General features: G+C 40.0%; 1 protein-coding gene and 1 long non-coding RNA gene across 4 annotated transcripts; one reads left to right on the top strand and one right to left on the bottom strand.

The window, feature by feature from the left end:
* Nucleotides 1-220: 220 nt before the first annotated feature.
* Nucleotides 221-21361, top strand: ccdc149a (coiled-coil domain containing 149a). 3 transcript variants are annotated; one of them, XM_035951680.2, is made up of 13 exons: nt 221-440; nt 2502-2663; nt 2886-2924; nt 3968-4075; nt 4208-4324; nt 5714-5886; nt 13182-13254; nt 13453-13537; nt 14177-14321; nt 14509-14585; nt 15782-15814; nt 19118-19222; nt 20153-21361. In XM_035951680.2, exons 1-13 carry the CDS (start codon nt 390-392, stop codon nt 20710-20712), a joined length of 1728 nt encoding a protein of 575 aa, XP_035807573.2. In that variant the 5' UTR covers nt 221-389; the 3' UTR covers nt 20713-21361. The 3 variants fall into 3 exon arrangements, with proteins under 3 accessions (XP_035807573.2, XP_023133599.2, XP_035807576.2); XM_035951683.2 differs by lacking the exon at nt 221-440 and adding an exon at nt 449-2130; XM_023277831.3 differs by lacking the exon at nt 15782-15814.
* Nucleotides 10473-11978, bottom strand: LOC129348168 (uncharacterized). Its single transcript, XR_008600649.1, has 2 exons — nt 10812-11978; nt 10473-10697 (listed from the first exon to the last, which is right to left on the bottom strand). It is a non-coding gene; the product is annotated as an uncharacterized LOC129348168 (long non-coding RNA).
* Nucleotides 21362-23147: the final 1786 nt, after the last annotated feature.

The following is a 23147-nucleotide window of genomic DNA, read 5'->3' on the forward strand; positions in this document are numbered from 1 at the left end:
ATAGGGTCTTCGCACCATTCGGTGCTCGGACCCTAATGAACAACAGTAAATAGGGATCTCCTATCCCGGAACACTCGATCCCGCTGAGTGATTCACATAACAAACTGAACCAATCAGGTGATTCGAAGCAGTTGAGTGTTTCAAACGTCACTGAAGTGATTCAAACGTCACGAGTCACGTGACCAAACCACGCCTCGGCACAGTGGCTCGATACGTTTGCTTCATGAGCTACAGCGCATGTGTCCAAGCCTCGGGTGTCAGAGGACATCACTATTTACAGCAGAGGGGGGCAACGAAAGGAGTGACGCCGCAGGATAAACAAAACGGAGGCGGAGGAGCAGCAGCGGCTGTAGACTGGATCCGGACATTTTACTAAAATATCTCGAAGAATGCAGTCTTCCAGGAGGAGTGAGAGTGACTGGCAGGGGCTGGTCAGCGAGGTGAGTGGGTGGCAGAGCCCGAGAACAGCTGCAGCAGAGGCGGACGGATTTTCCAGCTACTTCCCTGGTCCATATGGAACGAGCTGGTCTCTGTCTGTGGATTATTAGACCTTGAGGCTGTTTAATGACACATCAGCTGTACTTTTTGTTGTCATCGCCGAAGCTGCTCATTAATGGCGTTAGTTAGCTGTTCCGTGAGGCCGACAGCATCACCTGCCCACCTCTTTATGGTGGAGCTGTAGAACCCACCTGTGGGCCCGTGTTTACTTCTTAACACTGTACATTCATATAAGCCTACTGGATATGAGTGGGGTTAACCGGGGTAAGAAGAAGCCCCACCACTATAATACCCCTCCCGAACGCAATTAGTTTTCATCTCAGGTCTTTTATTTGCAATGACAGGGGTGTTGCTAAACTTTAATTGGCATTTCAATTATCTTACTGGTCTGAGGAAATACAAAAGTTAGCACAAAATAAGTGTCTGTGGCTTTTATATGAATATACATCTGCACATTTTCTTTACTGCTAACTTGAGAGTCGTATGGAGGATTATATATTAGTTTGAGCTAAAAAAAAACAAAACAAAAAAAACATACTTTTACTGTCATGTGTGAAACCGTTAATTGTTGTTTTTTCCATAAATTATGTTCACCAGACTCTAATACAACAACATTCAAGCTAGCCAGCATTAAAAATTTACCATTTTCTGTCTAGAATGCTAAATATACCTGATTTTATATTTAGCTAGTAGGGCTATGCTATACTAGCTTGTTGTAACAAGTAGTGCTCTATAATTCTTGTCTAGTGTCGGCTAAGCATAGCATTTGATTTTGCATTATTTTTATATCAGTACTTTAAATATCATTGGTAATAATGTTTTAGTAAAGTTATAACTTTTGTCCAATACCAATCAGCCTTTAATTAATTAGTGGCAGTAGTAAAAGTTAAATCAAAAGTAATTTCTGTAGGTGCTAGCTAAGATTTTCAGTATGTGGCAGTTAAAGTCAGCAACATCAAAACTTTTAAATATAGTCAATGTTCTGCATAAATAAGTTTATATAGATTTAAATGATTACTTATGTAAGAAGAAGATACCTCTTTCCAAGATAAACATTTAGTGGAATAATAACAAAGTTGTAGACCGTTACGATTTCATTACCCCTTGAATTTATTCACTTATGCATACTTGATGTGTATATAAGTGTATAAATATTCAAAGGTTAATGATCTATATTAGACACCGTTCTTGAGGGGGACGTCTTTTGCCTATTTACCTTACCACATATAGATACATATATATTTTGGAACTGACAAAGTAATACTACAAGCTAATGTAATTTGCTTTATAAACCGAAAATGTCAAATTTGAATATGCGTAAGCTCAGTAGCGATGCAAAATTTTTATATCTCAAATTTTGTAGACAAAACTGACAATAAAAAAAACTTTTCTTGTTACTCTCGATAAATTTGTGAACATGGTTGAGCTCCAGACAGTACGTTAAACTTTGCTACACTACTGCTGCACATTCAGCTCCATGAAAGGAGCTACTTTTTGATTTGGTTATGAGCTGATTCACATCCAGTCTGTGGGCTTAAACTGCTCTTTCAGCCATGTCTTATCTACACATTCAGCCCAGTGTGTGTTTTTCCACCTGTAGGGACCTGGTCAGGGTTGGTTTTCTTTATAAAGGTAAGCGCACTGAACAGAAATACAAACACAGCATGCAAATGGTCTTGTATGACTTAGAGAAAAAAGTGAACAATCTAATTTTATCGTTTTGGTTATAAAAGCCAGTTAGACACGAAAAGGTTCTGGGCTGTTCAACAGACTCTTGAGATTGAGTTAATCCACGTCCCAGCCAGGTGTGGCTTTAAAGGACAATGATCAGATAGTGTGATCAGCTACTAGAAAATGCCTCCTTAAAGTTCAGCATTATTCAAATAACACATGCATATGACAGAAGACAAGAGAAAGGTGAGAACGGGCAAGGAATTGAATAATCTCTGTCCACAATAATGCATTTCATAGCTGCTCTGCTGTCTGTGCATTGTTTGCTGTAGTTCCTGGTGTGTAAGCGCAAACTGGAGAGTAAGAAAGAGGCGCTGCTCATTCTGTCCAAAGAGCTGGATACCTGTCAGCAGGAACGAGATCAGTACAAACTGATGGCCAACCAGCTGCGAGAACGCCATCAGGGACTCAAGAAGAAGTACAGGGAACTCATTGTGAGTGGTTCATACATTCATAGTGATGTTTTTATCGTGAATATGGACAGGGTTATCTAATTTATAAGCACCAGAAATAAATCTGGAATCTAATAAGTAGTTGTCTGTTACATGATCTGAGGAATCATTTTCAGACAAGTTGCGGTATTTGTACTCTGATGCATGATATGGTATTTGCTAGTGTGATGATAAAGCACTTGAATGGTGTCTTTCATGTTTTAGGATGGTGACCCCTCTTTGCCCCCAGAAAAACGCAATCAAGTAAGTTGTTGTTGATTTTGAGGACAAGTATCTGCCTTCATTGTGTTACAGTGTAAGTTTCAGGGCATGGTTGATTAAAGGTGTTCTCCTTCCTTGTTTTGTTTATTTAGTTCGCTGAGAATACCAGGCAATTATGATTACAATAAAGGGTGGGTAGGTACTGTAGGAGTTCAAGGACACTGTGACAACCATAATTAAACAGTAGGTTGAAACTCTTTGCACATTTATTCCATGGGACGAGAATATCCAAAAGTTTCAAATACACTCCTGCACAGTCTAACTTGCAAAAATACAAAAATACGTTTGGGTGCTTCATCAGACAAATCATCAAACAGTCTGCAGGAGTCAGTTTGTAACTTTTATTATTATTATTATTATTATTATTATTATTATTATTATTATTATTATTATTATTATTATTATTATTATTATTATTATTATTATTATTATTATTATTATTATTATTATTATTATTATTATTATTAAGGAGGCTAAAGAAATGAAGGGAACAATAATATAAAATATTTATTCAAACTTGTCTGGGTGTATTGTTAATTGATTTGTACTGTATAAGCAGTACTTAAAACTACAATCATCTGGCATTTATCTGGCAACAAGATAGCATAAATAATCACAATGTAACATCGATGTTAGACGCTGGATTATAAAATAGTTTACTTACATCATGAACTTCTTACTATTTGTACAGCAAATGTTGTGAAAGTAATAATGTTGTTATTTATGCTAGTTTGCACTGAATATTTCTAACTGTGAGTCTAATAGGAATATAGAGTTAAAATGTACCAGTGTCTGCCAATGAATGCTATAAATCTGTAATCTAGTGTAGTTTTTTATTAGTTTCCTTTACGCTTATCTCTGTGATTTTGTGAATGTTAAGGAATTTAAGCAAACAACTTTTTTCTGGAGCTGAAGAACAAAGAAGTGGGCTAACTGAAGGATTTCTATTGGTGGTTTTGGACCTGACAGATCATGTGGTCTGATACAAGCTATTTCTCATTCCTTCTCCTCCTCCTGCTCCTCAGGTGAACCTGGCTCAGCTGCTGAGGGACTCGAGGGAACGAGCGAAGCAGCTTGCTGAGGAGGTGAAGGAGCTCACTCAGAGGCTTGCAGAGGCCCAGGGAGATAACAAGGTGCAGCCACCAGCAGCAGCAAACAAAAAGACTCACACACAGTTTAATTCATAAAATAAACTGAGTGCAGTACATTTAATCTGGTGCGTGAGAAAATGTGTTTAAGGGAAACAATGACTGGCTTTTCTGCAGCTCCTGAGGATGACCATTACTCGACAGAGGCTGGGGGATGAGGAGGTCGGAGTGCGCCACTTCCCTGCACATGAACGTGAGGATTTGGTTTGCCAGCTGGAGAGAGCAGGGCTACAGGTTGGTGTATTTCTTATCTAAAATACTTTATTATAACTGTATACAAACCACCTATTTGCCATGAATCCTGTGTTCAGGGTTAAATTTTTTTTTTGTATTTATTAGAGTGTTGTCACATCACTTTGGCCTGTGCTTTGGTGCAGCTACATTAATCTTTGATCAGCTGTGAATTTCCACTTGAAGTTAATCTGTAGTGTCACACTTGTGCCACATTTGTGACTGGATGACTGCCAAGCAACCAGGAATAGAAGTATTCTGTGTACACAGGAACTTTCTCTGCTTTTTGCCACTGAAAATAGCGCTATAAATGTTCATTCTCTGGGAACAGTAGTGGTGCTGAACATCACAGACACAAACCTTCCGGGTGCTACAACTCATGCAGATTCATCCATACATATACATACTACACAAGCACTGGTTCCCAATAAGGTTGTCATGTTTATTGATGTTAAAATCAAAGTAATGTTCTGGTCTTGCCTACTAGATCGACAGGAGCAGAATAAAGAAATGGTGAGTGTGAATGAGCTAACAGCAGCTGCAGATTGCTTCCACTTTAGAAACAGGAACTCTGGAGATTTCAATGTTCTGTAAATCTGTTATTGTCTTTTTTTTTTTTTTTTAACATCCATGTCTCGCATCCATTCAGATTAGAGTTGTGCCACAGTAGATATAAAAACAATACATGCTTTTGCTTATGCATTTATGTCAATTAACCAATTTTAACTTGTCTAATCTTTACAGTTCTTTATATTTGGTGGAAATGGAATATGAGAAAAAATAGAAAACTCCTGTGGCTTCATAGATCTTAGAAGTACTTGGTCAGAAACAAACCAATAACAGACAGAAATTTATTAGACTTTTTATTTTATTTTTTTTAAGCAAAAGTTGCCCCAGCACTTCATCCACATTCATTTCCCATTAGAAAAACCCTCAAACCCACTACTGTCACTTCTTTACCTACAGTACGTTTTCCTTGAGTGCACTTTATGTGAAGTCGATAAATATTAAAACTATTTGTAGCATTGCTATTGAAAATGTCCTTGCTTGACTTTAGGTGCTGAAAAACTTCCATATTATCGACCCACATAGATTGGTTACAGCAGTGACATTGGTTTGTATTATATTGATAAAACATTACTTTCTCTCCTTTTAAATCTGCTATTGAGCAAGTCACTTTACTTCTGTCTGCTGTAGTGGGAGCCACTCAGTTGTAAACAGTAGACGAGGTTTCCCAGTGGGGAGCTCTTAAGTTGCTGATTGTTGAAAATGCCGTATGCACTCTCAGCAAACTCTACTTTGATGTAGAAAGCTTTAAAATATCACTGTGACTTGAACCGTTCAGTGGCTTCTCTCACAAACATTTTTTTGCCTGGGTGACTTTTTTTCTAGATGGAAGAGATGGAGCACAACATGAAGGCCCTGACAGACGAGCTGCAGGACGTGAAGGCGGAACGCAGTGTGTTCAGGGAGAAGGCCGACCGGCTGAACGTGGAGCTTAACCATATTTTGGGGAACCGTGAGGCTCGCATCATTGATGTGGATGCCCTTTGCATGGAAAATAGGTGAGTGAGATACAGTAATGAATGTCTAGTGGAGGGACCACAGTTACTAGACTTTATTTCAAACAAGATCTACTGTTAGTTCTTCCAGCTCTAAGAAAAACCTGCTTCCTTTGCATTGCTAAGCCACAGCATAAGAAAATATATAAACTAATAAAAAATAAATTCATTTTTACATATGTATATGATGCCAGATGTGATAAAATGAAATTAAATAATATAAATGAATAAATAAAATTAAATAAAATATCCATCATTAAAATAGAAATAGGTAGAGACAAAAGTAGACGTAAAAATTACTAAAACAGAATAAGAAATGTTTTTGTTCTGGCTTGTGGTTTAACTAAAGCCACAATCAGAAGACCTGAGGGTTCTAGAGATAAAAGCAAATCGGTTAATTACGAAGGACCCAAACCTTTAAGAGTTTTCTAAACCAATAAATACCTTAAAATCAATTCTGAAACCACTGACGGGTGAAGTGGATAGCACTGATCGACATCACAAGTATGGAGGACTAAAAGTGCCAAAATTAAATAAATAAATACATCATTAAATAATTAATTAAATATGTCATTAATTAATTAAAATTGGAATTAAATATTTCATTAATTAATTAAAATTGGAATTAAATATGTCATTAATTAATTAAAATTGGAATTAAATACTTAAATGTGTTATTAAATAAATATATCATTAAATAATTAAATATGTCATTAATTAGTTAAAATTGGAATTAAATATGTCATTAATTAATTAAAATTGGAATTAAATACATAAATGTGTTATTAAATATGTCATTAATTTATTAAAATAACAATTATTTTAAGTAAAAAACATATTTCATTATTTCACGATTTAATTAATTATTTCATGGTCCTTGTGTTGCAGTGGATCATGAATTAATTTTATCTGTCAACCTCGCCCGTCAAAGTCCGTGGGCGGGACTAACGTGAATCTAGTCTAATCCACTGCTTTTGTCTGCCTTGAAACCGGAAGTAGAAGTCTTTCTAAACATGGAGGCTGTGTAGAGGGAGAGTCGCTGTGAACTTTCTAGAGAGTTGGTGAGAGATATTTTAGACCTTGCAGAGTATGTGGAAGCAGGACCTGCTTACCGCGAGCATGTAGCGTGTAAAGCAGAGGAATTTATTGACGTTGTTGAAGTTATTTCCGCACTTTCCGACCAAGATGTTGACCGTAGAGTGACTGCAAATTTAGAGGAAGTACTCCGCCGGTTTTCTGGTACCAGGGTGCAACAGGAGCACACACAGGGACCAGGGCGTTTGGCATACCGAGGGAAGTTCTGGAACATCACGTTCTTTGTGGATTACCAGCCTGTCAAATTGCAGCGATGCTCGGAGTGTCGAGCGCTTTTCCTTTAGGACCTACTCGGCGCGGCACGGCTCCGCTCGTCTTTGTTTAGCCGCGATTCCACAAGCATCTACTCGGCACGGTACGGCTCGTCTCATCTTTGTTTGCGAGCGTTTCCATACGGACTAATTTTCAGCACCTTCTCGGCTGAGGTTCCCAGCGAGCTGAGATGAGCCGATAATGTGGCGTTTACATAGTGCAGGCCACTGATTGGACAGGGAGTGACGACACAGAGCAACTTCAGCACGAAAACAAAATCCTGCATTAAAAAATGACTGTAAACAGCGACGGTGTGCATTGCTCTTCACGAAACTCTCTGTTCTTCATAATTTTAATGTGACAGCCAGACCTGTACCGTGGGTGAATGAAGAGGTCGAGACTTTGTCTTTGGTGGCGGACCAAAGAATACAGAGAGAGCTGGACGGAGAAAGTTTATCAGGAGGTCTCTGAGCGGATGGCCGCTCACATATACAGTAGACTGTATATAAAGAGGACAGAAGCAGTGTAGGGAGAAGCTGAAAAAGCTCAAAAATGACTATCGGTCCACCCAGGACCACAACGGCCGGCGTGGGTCAACCAGGAGGTGTTGGAAGAGGTTTAATGGAAGCTATTTACTGGCACCGCACCGGCGAGCAACAGGAGGGAGACTCAGCCGCTGCATTGTTGGAGACGTTCGAGGACGGTGAGTGTTTTGTGACTTCAAGAAACTTATACATCATTTATTCCATTGGTGGCAACCTTCTTTTAAGCAAACAAGTATTTTTAGAAAGTAACGTCGTTGTCTCCTGTAGCAGACAATAAGATACTAGTTAGCCATCGGCGCTAACTCCGTGCTCTGCTTGTATTTCGTGCTGCTGTTTCTAACGTTTAGCTCTCAGAAGCTAATACTTCAGTCAGCATGCCGTGTTTTTCTTGTACTTAGAGTGAGTGTTTATTTCTGTTCAAGAATCCCTTTCCACATGCGAAGCCTACTCCACCTCCGTCGCGGAGCCCCCGGCTGCCCTGTCTCCTCTCCAGCACCAGCTCGGACACCGACACCAGCACGTCACAGCAACGTCTTATCACCGGTAAGACACGGTAAACAGGAGAGGCATGGTTGATTTTCGTATTATATTACTACAGGTGTAAATGCCTGCAAGCATGATCAGAACAACGAGACCAATGACCAAGAATTGAGGCAGGTGTAAATGCAAACTGTGCAGCAGCCAGCTCAGGAACGCCTGATGAAAGCTACATGTAGCTACAGTGACACATAAACAGAACACATGCAGCTGCATTTATTTTCTATTGATTTAACAAGTAAGTCACTCTAATTAATTTACGTTCTGGTGCGGTGTAGTATTGCAACCATTCTTCTTATAGTCACTAGGTAGCTGTGAAACTGAATGAAAATATACATAAAAATGAGAAAACACAGCTCTTCTTAGCAACTCCAAAATGTGCACAGGATGAAATGAAGTTCACACCACGTCGTTTTTGTTTGTGGTGGAGCAGTTACTGCTTGTGCTTTGGTTAAAGCGAAGAGTGCCAGAAGTTTATTAAAGTATCAAAGACATGATCATGATTGAAAATGGATGGACGGGTGGCTAAACACATCACATCATAGCTGTGGAGTCCTTCCAGCTCCTGGGGACTACAATCTCTCAGGACCTCCTGAAAAAGGCTCAGCAGAGGATGTATTTCCTACGACAGCTGAGGAGACATGGCCTGCCACATGAGCTGTTGATCCAGTTCTACACTGCAGTCATCCGATCTGTCCTGTGCACCTCTGGATCAACCACACAGCAGGACAGAAACAGACTACAGCCCATAGTACGGACTGCAGAAAAACATCATCAGAGACCCCACTCACCCTGGACATTTGGACTACAGTGCCCTGTACACAAAAATCGCCACTACTGTGTTTATAGCAATTACCATTTTGCTAATGTGTTCATACATTCCAGTCTAGCTGTACATTTTCTGTTTATATTGTGTTCTATTTTACTACTATTTCTTTTTCCTCCCTGTTCCTCTTTCTATTGTTTATTTTTTATTATTCTCTTCCATATTCCTAGGAATGACACCAACAGCCGAAACCAAATTCTGTGTATATTGTGTACTTACTTGGCCATTAAAGCTGACTCTGATCACTTTTCTGTCTTTGGTCTAGGCAAAGAGGAAAGGGGGCCACAGAAAATTGGACCTTCCTAGCGTACTTGTGGAGATGCAGGCTGAGGAGGAGTGGAGTCATGCCCAGCATGATGAGAACATCTGGTTGCTCCTCAGCGAGGCAAGAGAGAATGAAGCGGCCTTGCAGCGGGAGGAGATGGCCCAGAATACTGCCTTCAACCAGTCATTCCTGGGTGTGCTGGGGTAGCTGGGTAGGCAGTGGGCAGCCGGCGAGTGTGAGAGCGAGTCCACCTCCCATAGACTTGAGATTTACAAGTGCTGGTCATATAATTAGAATATCACGAAAAAGCTTGTCTTTTGGACAACTGTCAGGTCAGTAGTCTTCCCCATGATTGTGTAGCCTACAGAACTAGGCTGAGAGACCATTTAAAGGCCTTTGCAGGTGTTTTGAGTTAATTAGCTGATTAGAGGTGTCTTCAATATTGAACCTTTCTACAATATTCTAATTTTCAGAGATACCAAATTTGAGATTTTTGTTAGTATTCAGGTATAATCATCAAAGTTAAGAGAAATAAACATTTGAAATATATCAGTCTCTGTGTAATGAATGAGTATAATATACAAGTTTCACTTTTTGAATGGAATTACTGAAATAATGAACAACTTTTTTCATGATATTCTAATTATATGACCAGCACCTGTAGTTGTATATAGTTTTACTTTTAGCCCTCCACTGTAGGAGAGGCCCACCACAGTTTGTACTTTGCACATTGTAAATAGTTTTGATTTTGCTGCTGACTAATAAAACTATTTTGTGACTTATGTGATTGCATCATAACTTTTCATTTTGTCTGTTAAGACACTGGTAGGAAAAGAGTCAACAGTCTGAACCAAACAATTCTATATTCCCTAATAATGTATTTGTGTTTAATGGGATTTAACATGTTTTAACACAAACTCCTTTATGGTTCATAATTCTGGTGACTGAATTACACCAAAGCAATACTGATTTATCAAACTGGAATTTTCTTAAAACAGCTGTTTTAATGTTTTGGCGTTTAATTTTTTATTTAATCTTGCTAACCTTCACAAACAAACAATAGCATAGACACATCTACAAAAGTTTATTGTCAGAATTGCATTAAAGAAAACAATAGCGGTCCGGGGACAGAAAAACAGAAGTATAACAAGAAGAACAACTTTTAACTTTTGCATGACACGTACTGCATTAGTGCATCCTGTACATCTCTGTCCTCCTCCTCTACACCTTGTGCCACTGCAGGCTCATGTGCTGCTGCTTCAGGTAAATCCCATGAAGTCTCATCAGAGAGCATCTGAAACACATACACAGCATACATATTTTAATACCTAATAGCGACAAACTGCAGCCATTACAGGGTCGTTCACAGGACTGATACACGATAGCTAGCGAACTAGCATTAGCTTACCCTTATATGTCGTCTCGTTCATATCCTCTTGTCTTCAGCTTGATACTGCTGTATCGCCTCCCAAACTCTCCTGTGTGTCTCCTGAGTGTTTCGACTCGCCGCTCTCAGCTTTCTCCGACTCTTCTGTTACTCTGAATCTGACAGAAAGCCACAGACCGAGCAGCAGGTGTACTATCGCCTCCATGTACATTGTTGCATTGCGTTTGTGTCGCACAAAAATGACGGTAAGGGACTTTCGGGCCACCGTGCTATGACGACTCCACCCACGATGAGGTGGTACTCAATGTAATGGAAAAACAACTAAACCGAGACGAGCCGTGGCGCGCCGAGTAGATGCTAAAGGAAATGCTAAAGGAAAATTTGTCTTGCACCGCATGTATCAACATTTGGGAAAGAGGACCGAGTCTTTAGCGGTTGCTAATAAAGTTTTGTTTTATTGAGTATCCAAACCAACGTAGAGGTGAATAGCGCCACCCAGTGTATCGGAATGTGTTCACAAGCTCTGCGTCAATCCATTATCTGGAATCGATTTGCCTTGACTTGATGTGCAGGGTAACCAATCAGGTGTTAGGATCCGCCCACCGACTTTGACGGGCGAGGTTGACAGATAAAATAAATTCATGATCCACTGCAACGCAAGGACCATGAAATAATTAATTAAATAGTGAAATAATGAAATATGTTTTTTACTTAAAATAATTGTTATTTTAATAAATTAATGACATATTTAATAACACATTTATGTATTTAATTCCAATTTTAATTAATTAATGACATATTTAATGCCAATTTTAATTAATTAATGACATATTTAATGCCAATTTTAATTAATTAATGACATATTTAATTATTTAATGATATATTTATTTAATAACACATTTAAGTATTTCATTCCAATTTTAATTAATTAATGAAATATTTAATTCCAATTTTAATTAATTAATGAAATATTTAATTCCAATTTTAATTAATTAATGACATATTTAATTAATTATTTAATGATGTATTTATTTATTTAATTTTGGCACTTTTAGTCCTCCATACACAAGACCTCTGAAGGACATAGTGAGATGTTCTTCCAGCACGTCTCGCAGATGCGAGCTTGGATGGAGGTTTAGAGACCGAGTCAACATTCTGAACTCTGTTGTGTTCGTTAAACTATTCCTCAACAACAGTGCAGCAGGAAGCATTATCCTGCTGGAAAAGATCACTGCCATCAAGGAACACTGCAGCCATGGAGGCATGTTCATGGTCAGCAACCAAGTTTAGGGTGGATACGTGTCAAAATTAACACCCCATTTAATGCCAGAGGGATATACTACAAAGCAAGATTAGTACATCAGCAAAGTCTTATGTTTCAGTGTCACAAATGTGCCTTTCTTTTACCCTGCTAGATCACCATGGTAACTGATGCTGCACAGCTAACCTGTTCAGGAGCGGGCTATGTTCAAGTTTTAGGATTTAAATCTGTAAGAAGTGTCTCACTTTCACTAGTTTCTTTAGAATGTCAGCTGGGGGAATATGTTACATCTGCAAAAATGTTGATTTGAATGGTACTGATGTCACATAATGAAGCCATGCAGTTACAGTCGCGCAACCTGAGACATTGCGTTTCCTAGGAACCCACATGCTTTAGTTGGTGATGCAGAAAATGCACAAATATGTTTCTAGGCTTGATCCTGATTTGCTGAAAGGTCCATTTTACACTGCTGGTACTGCAGATAATAGAGGACAGATTAGAAAAGTCATTAGTCTATTGGTATTTATTACAGAGAATATTTATCTTAACTTCACTTTGAAATGCATTTCAAGTTTCAGAGCTCTAATGTGCAGCTGTCACATTAGAAATAAACAGCTGCATTTAGAGTGTACTGACAGGTGAAATAAATATATGTAATTACATGAAAAACAACATTGTTCAGATACCTTTCCATCATAGCCACCATTAAGGTTTTTAGCAGTTTGTGCGACAGTAACTTTTTCATGGGTGTGAATGTCTGTCATTGAACCCTGGGTGTTCATGACCCTGTTGCTGGTTGACCAGTTCCTTCGACTGCTTTTGTTAGACACCGCTGCGCACCAGGAACACCCTGCAAGACCATTTTAGAGATGCTCTGATCCAGTCATCACGATTTAACCATTAGAAAAGTCACTCAGATGCTTATATTTTCCCATTTTCCTCTTTCCAATCCATCAACTTTAAAACTAACCGTTCACCTGCTGCCTCACATATCCTACTGCACGACAGGTGCCACTATGAGATAATCAGAGTTATTCACTTCACCCCTCAGTGGTTTTAATGTTGTGGCTGTTGAGTGGATATGTGTGCTGTGACTCTGCTAATTGTAACTTTAATCATTGTTGCTTTAGGTATTTGCATGACCGTTTCAGCCAACTACAAGAGGAGGTGAACCTGCTGAAATCGAACATAATGAAGTACAAGGTACGAATGTAACGTCTCTCTTAAAATGTAAATGTGAAACTGATGTCAAGGCTTAATGAATTTTGACAGAATTCATGTAATTTTTTCTAAATGAGTGTTTTTATAAATGCACTGAAAGCAAAAGAAGCTGCTTTTATTCAGAACACTCATCAAACTTGGTAGGACGAGCTTCACTCTCTTGTTTTTTGCTCCCCACAGACAGCCCTTGAGAGGAGGAAAAACTCGAGCACATATGGGAAATCAAACAACAGTCCCCTCACTGGTGTCCTCTCAGCCAAACAAGGTGAAAACACAAACTGTTCAGCTCGCTTTGAATTCTCTTTTAACTCAGACATGGATAGATGTGAGAGCAGCTGATCTGGAATCTGTGGAAAGCCAGAAAAATGTTGTCTGTCACCTTTGTTCTTTGGCATGCCAATGCTTTTTGATCGTGTAAACTCCAGCTGACTGTCTGTCTTCAGTATAACAAATCAGCGTCTTTGTTTAGAGCCATGTCTCGCTGCATTATTTAATAACTTCTTTTTTTGCCGATCCTTCAAGCCAATGCCCGGACACCAGCTGGGTTAGTAATTGTATTCTGAGTGGTAGAGAGCACCACTGGCAGGGAAATGAGCCTGCCATGATGACTGACAGTTGCTGGCAGAAGCCGCACAGTGGGTTCTGGAGTTAAAGTTAGGAGTGTCACCTAGTAGACAGCTGTTTCTAACTCTCCATCTCTGTCTTGCTCTTGTCATGCTGTTTTTTCCCATCTCTTGTTATATCACCCTCTTCTCTCCGTTATCTATTTTTAAGCGCAGCATATATAGTATATAGCTTTCTCCCTCCTTTAGGTAATCCTTTTTCTCTATTCCCTTCATACCTCTCTCCCCTGCATCTACTTCACGCCAATCTTTCTCTTCCCTACACTCCTCTCCTGTTTTAGTGCAGGAGATGCTCCTAGAGGAGCAGGGCTGCAGCCTGCCGGCCACGCCTCAGTCCATCTCCGACCTCAAGTCCTTGGCCACTGCTCTGCTGGAGACCATCCATGAGAAGAATCTGGTCATCCAGCACCAGAGGCACACCAACAGGTAATAAGAGGTCACAGGTCTCTTTTACAAGTGTCACCGTTTAACTTCAACCAGCTGACACGCTTGTGTGATGTTTGTCTACCTGTTAAAAGAATTCTCCACCTCAAAGGCAAACACTGAGCTGTGACACATGAACACACACACACTCATTTCTGAAGGAACCTGACTTTTCTTCCTCTGTCTGCAGGATTCTGGGAAACAGAGTTGCAGATTTGGAAAGAAAGCTGAAGACCTTGGAGGTTTCAGGATTATGGAGTCTTCCGGGTAGGTCTAATTAAAACACCTCAGCTGCCCCACAATGCAGTCTCCTTATGGGAGCCCTGAAATGACCTCTCCATTATTAAATCTAATATCATGCTCTGTTCATTTATTAAACAATTATGCACTAGTAGCATTAATTTCAAAGTCATTCATCACTTTAACCTTTTACATATTTTCTGTTGGCATTTTTTTTAGAAAAAGGAACTCTTCACACATCTATATCATGGGACAGGTGCGTAGGAGAGGGACAAACGTATCCAAAAATTTCAAACAGACTCCCGCACAGTTTCTAACTTGCAAGAATAAATTAATGGGCAACGTTTCGGTCCTAGGCCTTCATCATGAATCTCCTCCAAAAATGATTTATATAGCATGGTTAAAATCCTAGATTATGAATGTTTAAAGCCTGCTAAGGGCCAAAACAGCATTCTCAGAAAATCAGCATTATCAGGATATATTTCTGTTAGCTATTTTGTTACACAACAATGTCTTTCAATGGAATATTTTGAAATGTATGCATCCCTGTGGTATGTGGAGTTTGTTCATTGATAGCAGAGCTGTGGCCACTTCCTGTTTGACTTGGTTTCTCTTTATGCCAAACCCTTTGTCCCATGAAGGTGTAGCACTGAAATGTCACTCATAAATATATTCTTGCAAGTTGGCCATTGTGCAAGACTCTGTTGGAAATTTTTAAGAATGAAGAATTAGCGTGAAGGAGGTAAATTTTTATATTTGTAAAGCCACATGTGATTATCAGTAACTTTCTTGTTTTCCATTGCAAAAATAGTGCATCAATTTGAAGCTATTCATGTATCTGCTCTTAAAATGACCTGCTTATGTTAACACAGCAGTAGAAGGCTGCCACAGAGGGCTATAATCTGCACCACACCATTAGCAAACAGGACCATGTCTCTGAGTGTGTACACATAGTATATGCTGTTATTTTAATTTAATAAATTAAAATGGAAATGACGATGATGAACTGTGCACAGTATAGTGCGCATTTAAATGTGAATCTCTTGCTTTATCGCCTATGTCTTTTTAACTATAACCCACAAACATCTCCTGGTATTTTTCTAACTAGCCAGCAGGTTACGATTTGTTCCTCTTCTTCTCTCTCTCTCTTTTTAAAATCTAAACAGATCGAGGTTTTATGTTCATAACAGTGTGTCTTTCTCTCCTCTCTGGCTGCGTCTCAGGCTTGACCTACCACGTATCCGTGGGAATTGGGAGTATGTATTCCTTCTGCCCCACTTAGCCTATCCATGCCCTCCACTATGTCATGCCAGGACAAATCTGGGCAGATGCCCAGAAAACATGGTCACCTCATGCCCACCGTTTACAATGTGTCGACTCCATTGACCACCAGCTCGTGTGTCTGTTCATGATACCATTGACCGAATCAGGCTGCCTGAATATCTCACACACTGTTCCTTTTGGTCCACTGGGCCTGTCTTAAATTTTACACATGGGGGAAAAAAAGACTTCTTTTGAATGTTAAGATGGGGTATGTTTTAAGGACAGCAGAGAGCTTTTTAAGGCAGCACATTACTGTTAAGTAGTAGTCCATTTAAAACTGCATTCAGATTCTCGTAGGGGAGAATGTGAATCATAAATTGTGTGAGAAGACTGAAGGCTGTCGTATTACAGACTGATATATGTTTTAGATGCTGTGTGATGGAGAAAATTAACAGGATGGTTTTTAGGATATGAAGGTGTAAATGGGAATAGGAGGAGACTGTGAATCCTAAAGTATGCTCTCAAAGCTCCTCTTAAAAATCAGTAACAAAAATACATAATTACACATACTTTTCTATTTCTTTTTGGATTTACAATCCCATGTGTGTATTTGTGAAGCAAAACTACGCTTGTAAAATAAACTGTTTTCATAAACTCATCACATGGAGCCAATAGACTGCTGACAGATGTTTCTCCCTACAAGCAAACTCCATTCTCAGAGTGGCTAAAAAATGTAAAAACTAAACAATCTACAAACTAAACTCAAAAGTACTGTCTCAGATTAAATTTGCAATCTGGAGCCAGGACACAGGGCAGCTCACCTAGAAACTAGTTCCTCATTCTCCCCACTGGAGGGAGATGTTGTGCTGTCTATGAACCAGACTGAAAGGTGGAGGGGCTGCGGCTGGATGGAGGTGCCCTGTCATGAGACCGTCATTCTCTCCGCCATAAAACTGACAAGCATCCATTACTGAAAATGATTGCCCACATTACAAACACATTTAGGGGAATGTGCCGTTATTAGGGAATTTGTAGGCGAGGGCCCAGAGTGCCTGACGACCACGCTGTCCACCACAGTTAGGGAGAAAGAGATATAGAGAGAGATGTGAGCGTCTGTGGCCTTGATGTGATATGAAGTTGGGCTGATGGATATTAAAGGCAAACAGGATAGGATGGAGGGCCTTGGCTGCCTACCTGAGGCCCGGAGAACACTAGAGGTGACTACATTGTCTACGGATGAGAGAGAGCCAAAAACAATAACAGTGACATCGATGCAGTGAGTCAGATAAAGTTGTGATTGATAGATCTCCCCAGTCCTCCGGTTTACCCTACCCCCATGCCGAATGAGTGCAAGCTGAAATGTTACATTGCAAGTGAAAGCCTGTCAGTGTGCATCAGCTATTGAAAAGACAGAGGTGGATACAGAGTGCACCCATATAGCTCTGTTTTGGTCTATTGACAGACTTTTTCCAGTTAAGAGGAAGGCATTTCTTGTCACCCTAGAGCTAGACAGCACTGCATCCCAGTGAAGGTTTGTGACTATTTGACAGATATGTACACCTCACCTTTTTTGTCTTCTTATTTCTGATACAGGGTTTTTGATCTGGTATGTTCAGGCTTCACATCATGCAGAATAGTCTGTTATTCAAGCTGGTTTTGTGCATAAGCATATACAGTATGATATAAGTGTTTCAGAGACACAGGGAGATGGTTAGATGTCTGGACAGGCACCTGCCAGGGTGGTTTAAAGCTAGTCACCACTGCCTCCTGGAGACACAACTGCTGTGCTCATTCTGGGCTTTGCTCTGCATAAGTAATAACCAGCACCACCTTATTATTGGCTTTAAAGGGCAGTCTGCAGATCTCTTTCGAGGCCCCACTCTCAAGACTGAGCTTGGATTCAATGGCGCAGTCTTAGAGCTACAGGACAGTTGGCTATACTTAATGAAGGAAGTGCTGATTCTTTTGACAGCTGTGGTCTGATAATACAAGATGAATGAAATTAAAATATTTCAACATATTGAGTGGCATGAACCTCCAACTTTAGTGTTTCTCCACATAAAACACACCTCAAGTATTGTAAATTAGCTCTATTGCCTATTTGTGCCGCCAAGAAGAGCCTCTCACAACTGAATACTGTCGCGACCAGAGGAAGCAAGCACTTCCGTGTTGGAGAGCTGAGAGTAATGTAGCAGTTTAGCTAGTTAAACGAGCACCATAACAGAGATTTCTATGAGGTTTTCTGACCTTACACTAGCAAAGAAGTGCTTAACTAAGTGGGATAAAGCATGACAGTGACCCCACATTTCTGTGGAACCTCTTATGGCCATTTTCGTGATTGTTTTCAATGTATATGTGTAACAACAGATGTAAACAGAGTCCTGGGTATAGGTTTGTGCTGATACCAATCACTTCAAAACTCCCATGATCAGCCTTGATCTAGATCATAGGATCCCTAGTTATAGCTAAAACACAATCATGATCATCCAAGTCTGTATTAAGTTTCATGGCACGCCACCATCTTGTTGAGATGTTTCAGTCTGGATCAAAGTGACAACATCGCAGTTAAAAAACACAAAAAAGATTAAAATCTAAAACAATCTGTCTCTGTAAAATCATTAAAGGAACTTTTTTGACTAGAACTTTTTTGCTTTTCTTGATTCACCCAGCTGGTGTGTCGAAGCTTCAGAATTTGAACAGCCCCCGCCACCCCCTCACTCACCGTTCCCACATCAGTGTAAACACTGAGCATCCATTACAATATGGACTACATTCATAACAATATGGTCTCCGTTCACCAGTCATGATTCTCATGCACTGTCACGCATTCATCCATTTTCTCATTCTTCTGTTTGTTTTTGCGGCGCACACTTGAACGATCAGAGAAACATGCCGAGTTTTGCCTATTCACAGGGTTTTATGTGAAGCCTGATGTGCACGCTTACGGGCTTTTGTGTGTCTTTCTGAATATAGTTTTGTGTGTATGTTTGTGATGTCTGGTTTATAGTGGAGAGTCTCCTATGAGTAGCATATGGTGTCAGCCTAAGAGGCGTGCAGCCATCACTAATGAAGACAGATGACAGGGAGCTGAAGCCTCTTCCTGTGAGCACTGTAGTGCATACGTGCGTGTGTATTTGTATGCTGTGTGAAACTACACACAATGCAGCAACGTGCATGTGCTCCATCCAATTCAACAAGTCAAAAAGAAACTCTTCTCACCACTTGCTTTAGTTTTTTGTCACAGCTTGGATGTGAAAGTAACGAGGACTGTTTCTTGTTTGGTGCTGGGGTTACAGGGACACGAGACAATATCGCACTGAATGAAAACCTTCAACCTGAGCTTCATCCAACACGTGTCACATCTCAGCTAAACTTGCATCCCAAAAAGCAGCCACACAAAGGTGAGTGTATAATTGTGTGTTTCTGGCTCCTCCAGCTATTGATAAGAAGCCCCACAGCTAACGCTATAAACACTACAATTAGCCACTATGTGCTAAACACTCTTGTCGGTCTTCCATGTTTAACCCAAGTCCTTTTCCTTCCCGCCTCCACTCCTCTCTGCTTCTCATTGGTGCAAGCTGCCCAAATGCCATGGCATTTTGGAAATGTGAAGCAAATTCTCGCCCACTGACATTCAGAAACTTCTGCCGTGTTCTCTTTGAAAGAAGGCTGGGGAGGTGCGGGGGAAATGGGGGGCCATAAATATGGATGCCACTTCAAGTAATGTTGCTTTCTTCTTGCATGTTTTAGCATGTGTATATGTGTGGGGAGACGGTGGCTGGGACTCTGTGTGCAGTCTTTAACCTTTTTTCCTGCACATCCACAAATATGGGTCAGTAGTCCCCAAAGTGAGAGCATATTTTGGCGAAGAAGCAGAACTAAGCTGTTGCTATTGCCGAGATGCAGGGCGTCACACTTGTCTTGCGTCCCCTTGTCTGGGGCACTGCTGCTGCTATATTTAGCCTGTTGCCATGGAAGCACTTCAGTCACATAAGTAATTGAAATAACTTTCTACATTGACACAGTGGTTTAACTCCAAAAGAGGAAAGTTTTACTTCGAGGTTCAGCAAGGCTTTGTTTATTTGTTACTGAGCATTATTTTGTTTTTGATGCTTTTAAACTCAAAAAATAATTTGTGAAAATAGTCAGAGCCCAAAAAAGTAGCTGTCATGATTGTAGTAGCAGAAATGAGTGCTGCATAACAGAAATTACAGAACACCTTTTATTTGTCCTGTAGCATGCCACCATAAGTGCAGAATGAGGCAAAAGTACTTGTTTTCAGATGAAGTGACAAATTAAAATGACCAGTTGTCTCATCTTCCTTCTCCCAGTTCTGTCAGATGGCAGAAGTTCACATGAATCATCTTGGGAATGCCACACCGCTGGCACTGACCTTCGCACAGATGGCATCAGCAGGGAACACACACCTGCACTGCACAACAGTCTGGAACCTCTTGAGGAGGTGGAGACAAATGGGATTGACAGGAGAGGGGGAGAAATGGTGACCCTGATGGAGGATCTGGTCGCTGCCGAGCTGGAGGAGGGGCGGAGTCCGGTGGAAGAGGCAGGGCACGAGGTAGAAGGAGTCGAAGATGAAGAGGTGGGCTCCACGGTGGAGGAAGGAGAGGAGGCGGCGCTGGCGCTGGATGTCCCGCCCACTGAATCAGACCTTCATTGGCTGTCGATTGAAAAAGCCACCGTCAATCATTCAGAGGTGGGTCATTGGCCCTGTGAATCCCAAGACAACGGGTCTGATGATGTACCTGAGCATGAAGAAGGCTCAGTATCAATTCCAGAAAGCCGGGCCGCAGAGGTGTCGAGTACAGGCGAGTGGGACATTCACTGTTTGTCTGCACAGACTGACACCCGTCTAGATGACAACTTGGCATGATCTGCGCCCCCTCAAAGATTTTAAAAGCTTATTTAAATGCTTGTCATTGTTTCTGATGATTGCATTAATCATCCTTTGCTGCATTCCCACAACACAACCACTGCTCACTTGCTCTCTCCTCCGGTGAGCAGCTCTGCTCGAGTCAGTAAAACCGAGACAAAACGACCACAAAGTCCAAGGTGTACATTGTATCTAGACAAGCTTGAACAAACAAAATCTTGAAATCAATGGAGCTGTAAACTTCATACCCTACAGGAAGAATTTAGCTGGGAGAACAACAGATATGGCAGCATCATCTCTTGTGCCCCATATTCCCCTCTGCCCTTCCCCTGCGATAAGATAATCCCAATTGTTTGCTCTCTTACTCTTCCTAAGGGATGCCACTACACTGAATGCTGCATTTTTTTGTGACTCTGAAAGGCATTCCAAATCGGCGCACCAAAACTTGTAATGAATGTGTTGTACATACTTGTGAATTAACAACCTTCATATTAGAGGTTCTATTGATGTCTGTTCATCTATAATGGTGTCTTACTAATCTGTCAATTTATATTGTTTCCTTATTTAACAGTTGATATTTTTCTGGGACTACATGTGCCTTATATGTGGAAATACGCACTATTTATAAATATAAATGCATAAACCTACACCACTGTTGGTGGTTACGTTTCTTCCCAGCCGATACAGACTATATCTTGAAGTTGGTATTTTCCGATCCACACACACTCACAAAATATCAAACGTGTCTAATGCAGCGATTCCCAACCTCGGTAAGAATGTAATGTCGCTTGGTTAAAAAATGTCTTAAAAGATTTCATCTGAAAAAAATATGCTTGCCATAAGCAGAAACATTGATGGTTTAGCATTAAATAACAGCTAAAAAGCTGAATTAGTGTTCTGAAAGGAGTGAATCGTTAAAATGGCTAAACGCTGGGTAAATTGATTAAATTAGAAATCTATGAGTAATGGATAAAAGCTGAAAAAGATAAAAGTAATGGACTGACAGTTGAAATTAGAGATGCGTAATATTGGGTTTTTGCCAATATCCCATATGCCAATATTTTCTCACTTTGGCCAATTCTGATATATGCACATATTTATTCCACCTATTTGCAGAGAATACCACATCTCTCCTGTTGTGCAAATGAGTTGAAGGCAACACACACACACACACACTGCTTGTTTAGTCTGCTTTGTTGTGCAGGAAATCAAATCTCCCAGATGTCCAACTCATTGAAAAAAAGCCAGTTCCTGCTCACACCAATCACCTCTGCATTGACTCATTAAAAAGGCACCTTTCTGAAGACATATCAGTCACTCAGTCCATATAGTGCTTAAATACAGCCTAGAATACTGCAGCACATACACATCTTACAAGACAAATCTACAATATAAATGCTTCATGGGGTGCCTCAACCTTGGTTTTATTTAGATAGATATAAAAATTACAAAAAGTAAAATTTCTAAGCAATTTAGCCCATCCAACAGATGTGCAGACATGAAATGCAATGTTTTTTAAATGTATGCATTCAGTGTGCAAAATAAGAAACCCGCTTCAACTTGCATGTAAGACATTTAAAAAACTAAACTTAACTTTCACCCTGACAGGCCTGTCAATGTTCATTTTACTGATGCAGATATTTCATTTTCTAAGCCTTTATGAGCAAATACAGATGATGTTGCCGCTATCATTATGTATTATTTCCAACTGAAATAGATATCTTACAATGGAGTACAACTTAAAATAGATAAAAGCAAAGGATAAACATGTAAATTAGTTAAAAATACAAAGAAAACCAATTAAATTTAAAACAGTAGATGGCCAAACGTTGTGAATAAATGCCAACATGATCAAACCCAATGACAACAATGAATATTGTTGGAACAATATTCACTTTTATGCAATTAAGAGTGTAAAATAACATCCAGGTTGTGTTGTTAAGGGACTGCTTGAGTTCATCTGACACGACTTTGGATGTGTCTGACAAAAGGTTGGGGTCCGGTGGGACCGAAAGCTGGATATTTATATCGGCTCTTAAGCTCGAAACCACACAATTTTATCTGATCATAACTTACGCTGATGGAAGCTGACTTTGTGAACTTGGTGTAATGGTTGTTTGAGCTTCCACACGCACATTAGGTTTGTTTGATGGTAATGTTTTTTGACCAGAAAATGAAATTTGCTCTAAGTGTTCACAAGGTTGGTCTCTCATTAATTCTACGTGCAGCAGCCTCAGAGTTTTGCTGGTTGTTTGACAGATTTGAGGGGCTCAACTTAATAGAGAAGAGAGAGAAGAAGAAGTAAGAGAATTACTCTGGCACTGCAAATCTACACTTGGTCGTGTAAAATTATAGAAATATTTCATTTCTACATGAGTGTACAAATCAATTTACATATCAAACCAGTTATACTTATTTATTTAGATTACTTGTTT

Source organism: Amphiprion ocellaris, chromosome 23 (genome assembly GCF_022539595.1).
Source record: "Amphiprion ocellaris isolate individual 3 ecotype Okinawa chromosome 23, ASM2253959v1, whole genome shotgun sequence".
Lineage (NCBI taxonomy): Eukaryota > Metazoa > Chordata > Actinopteri > Pomacentridae > Amphiprion > Amphiprion ocellaris.

Excerpts from the sequence above, each read along its gene's own strand:
- ccdc149a (XM_035951680.2), top strand. The coding sequence starts at position 390 with ATGCAGTCTTCCAGGAGGAGTGAGAGTGACTGGCAGGGGCTGGTCAGC. Across the intron at positions 5,887-13,181 it reads GCCCTTTGCATGGAAAATAG|GTATTTGCATGACCGTTTCA; the intron begins GTGAGTGAGATA and ends TTGTTGCTTTAG. Across the intron at positions 13,255-13,452 it reads CGAACATAATGAAGTACAAG|ACAGCCCTTGAGAGGAGGAA; the intron begins GTACGAATGTAA and ends TGCTCCCCACAG.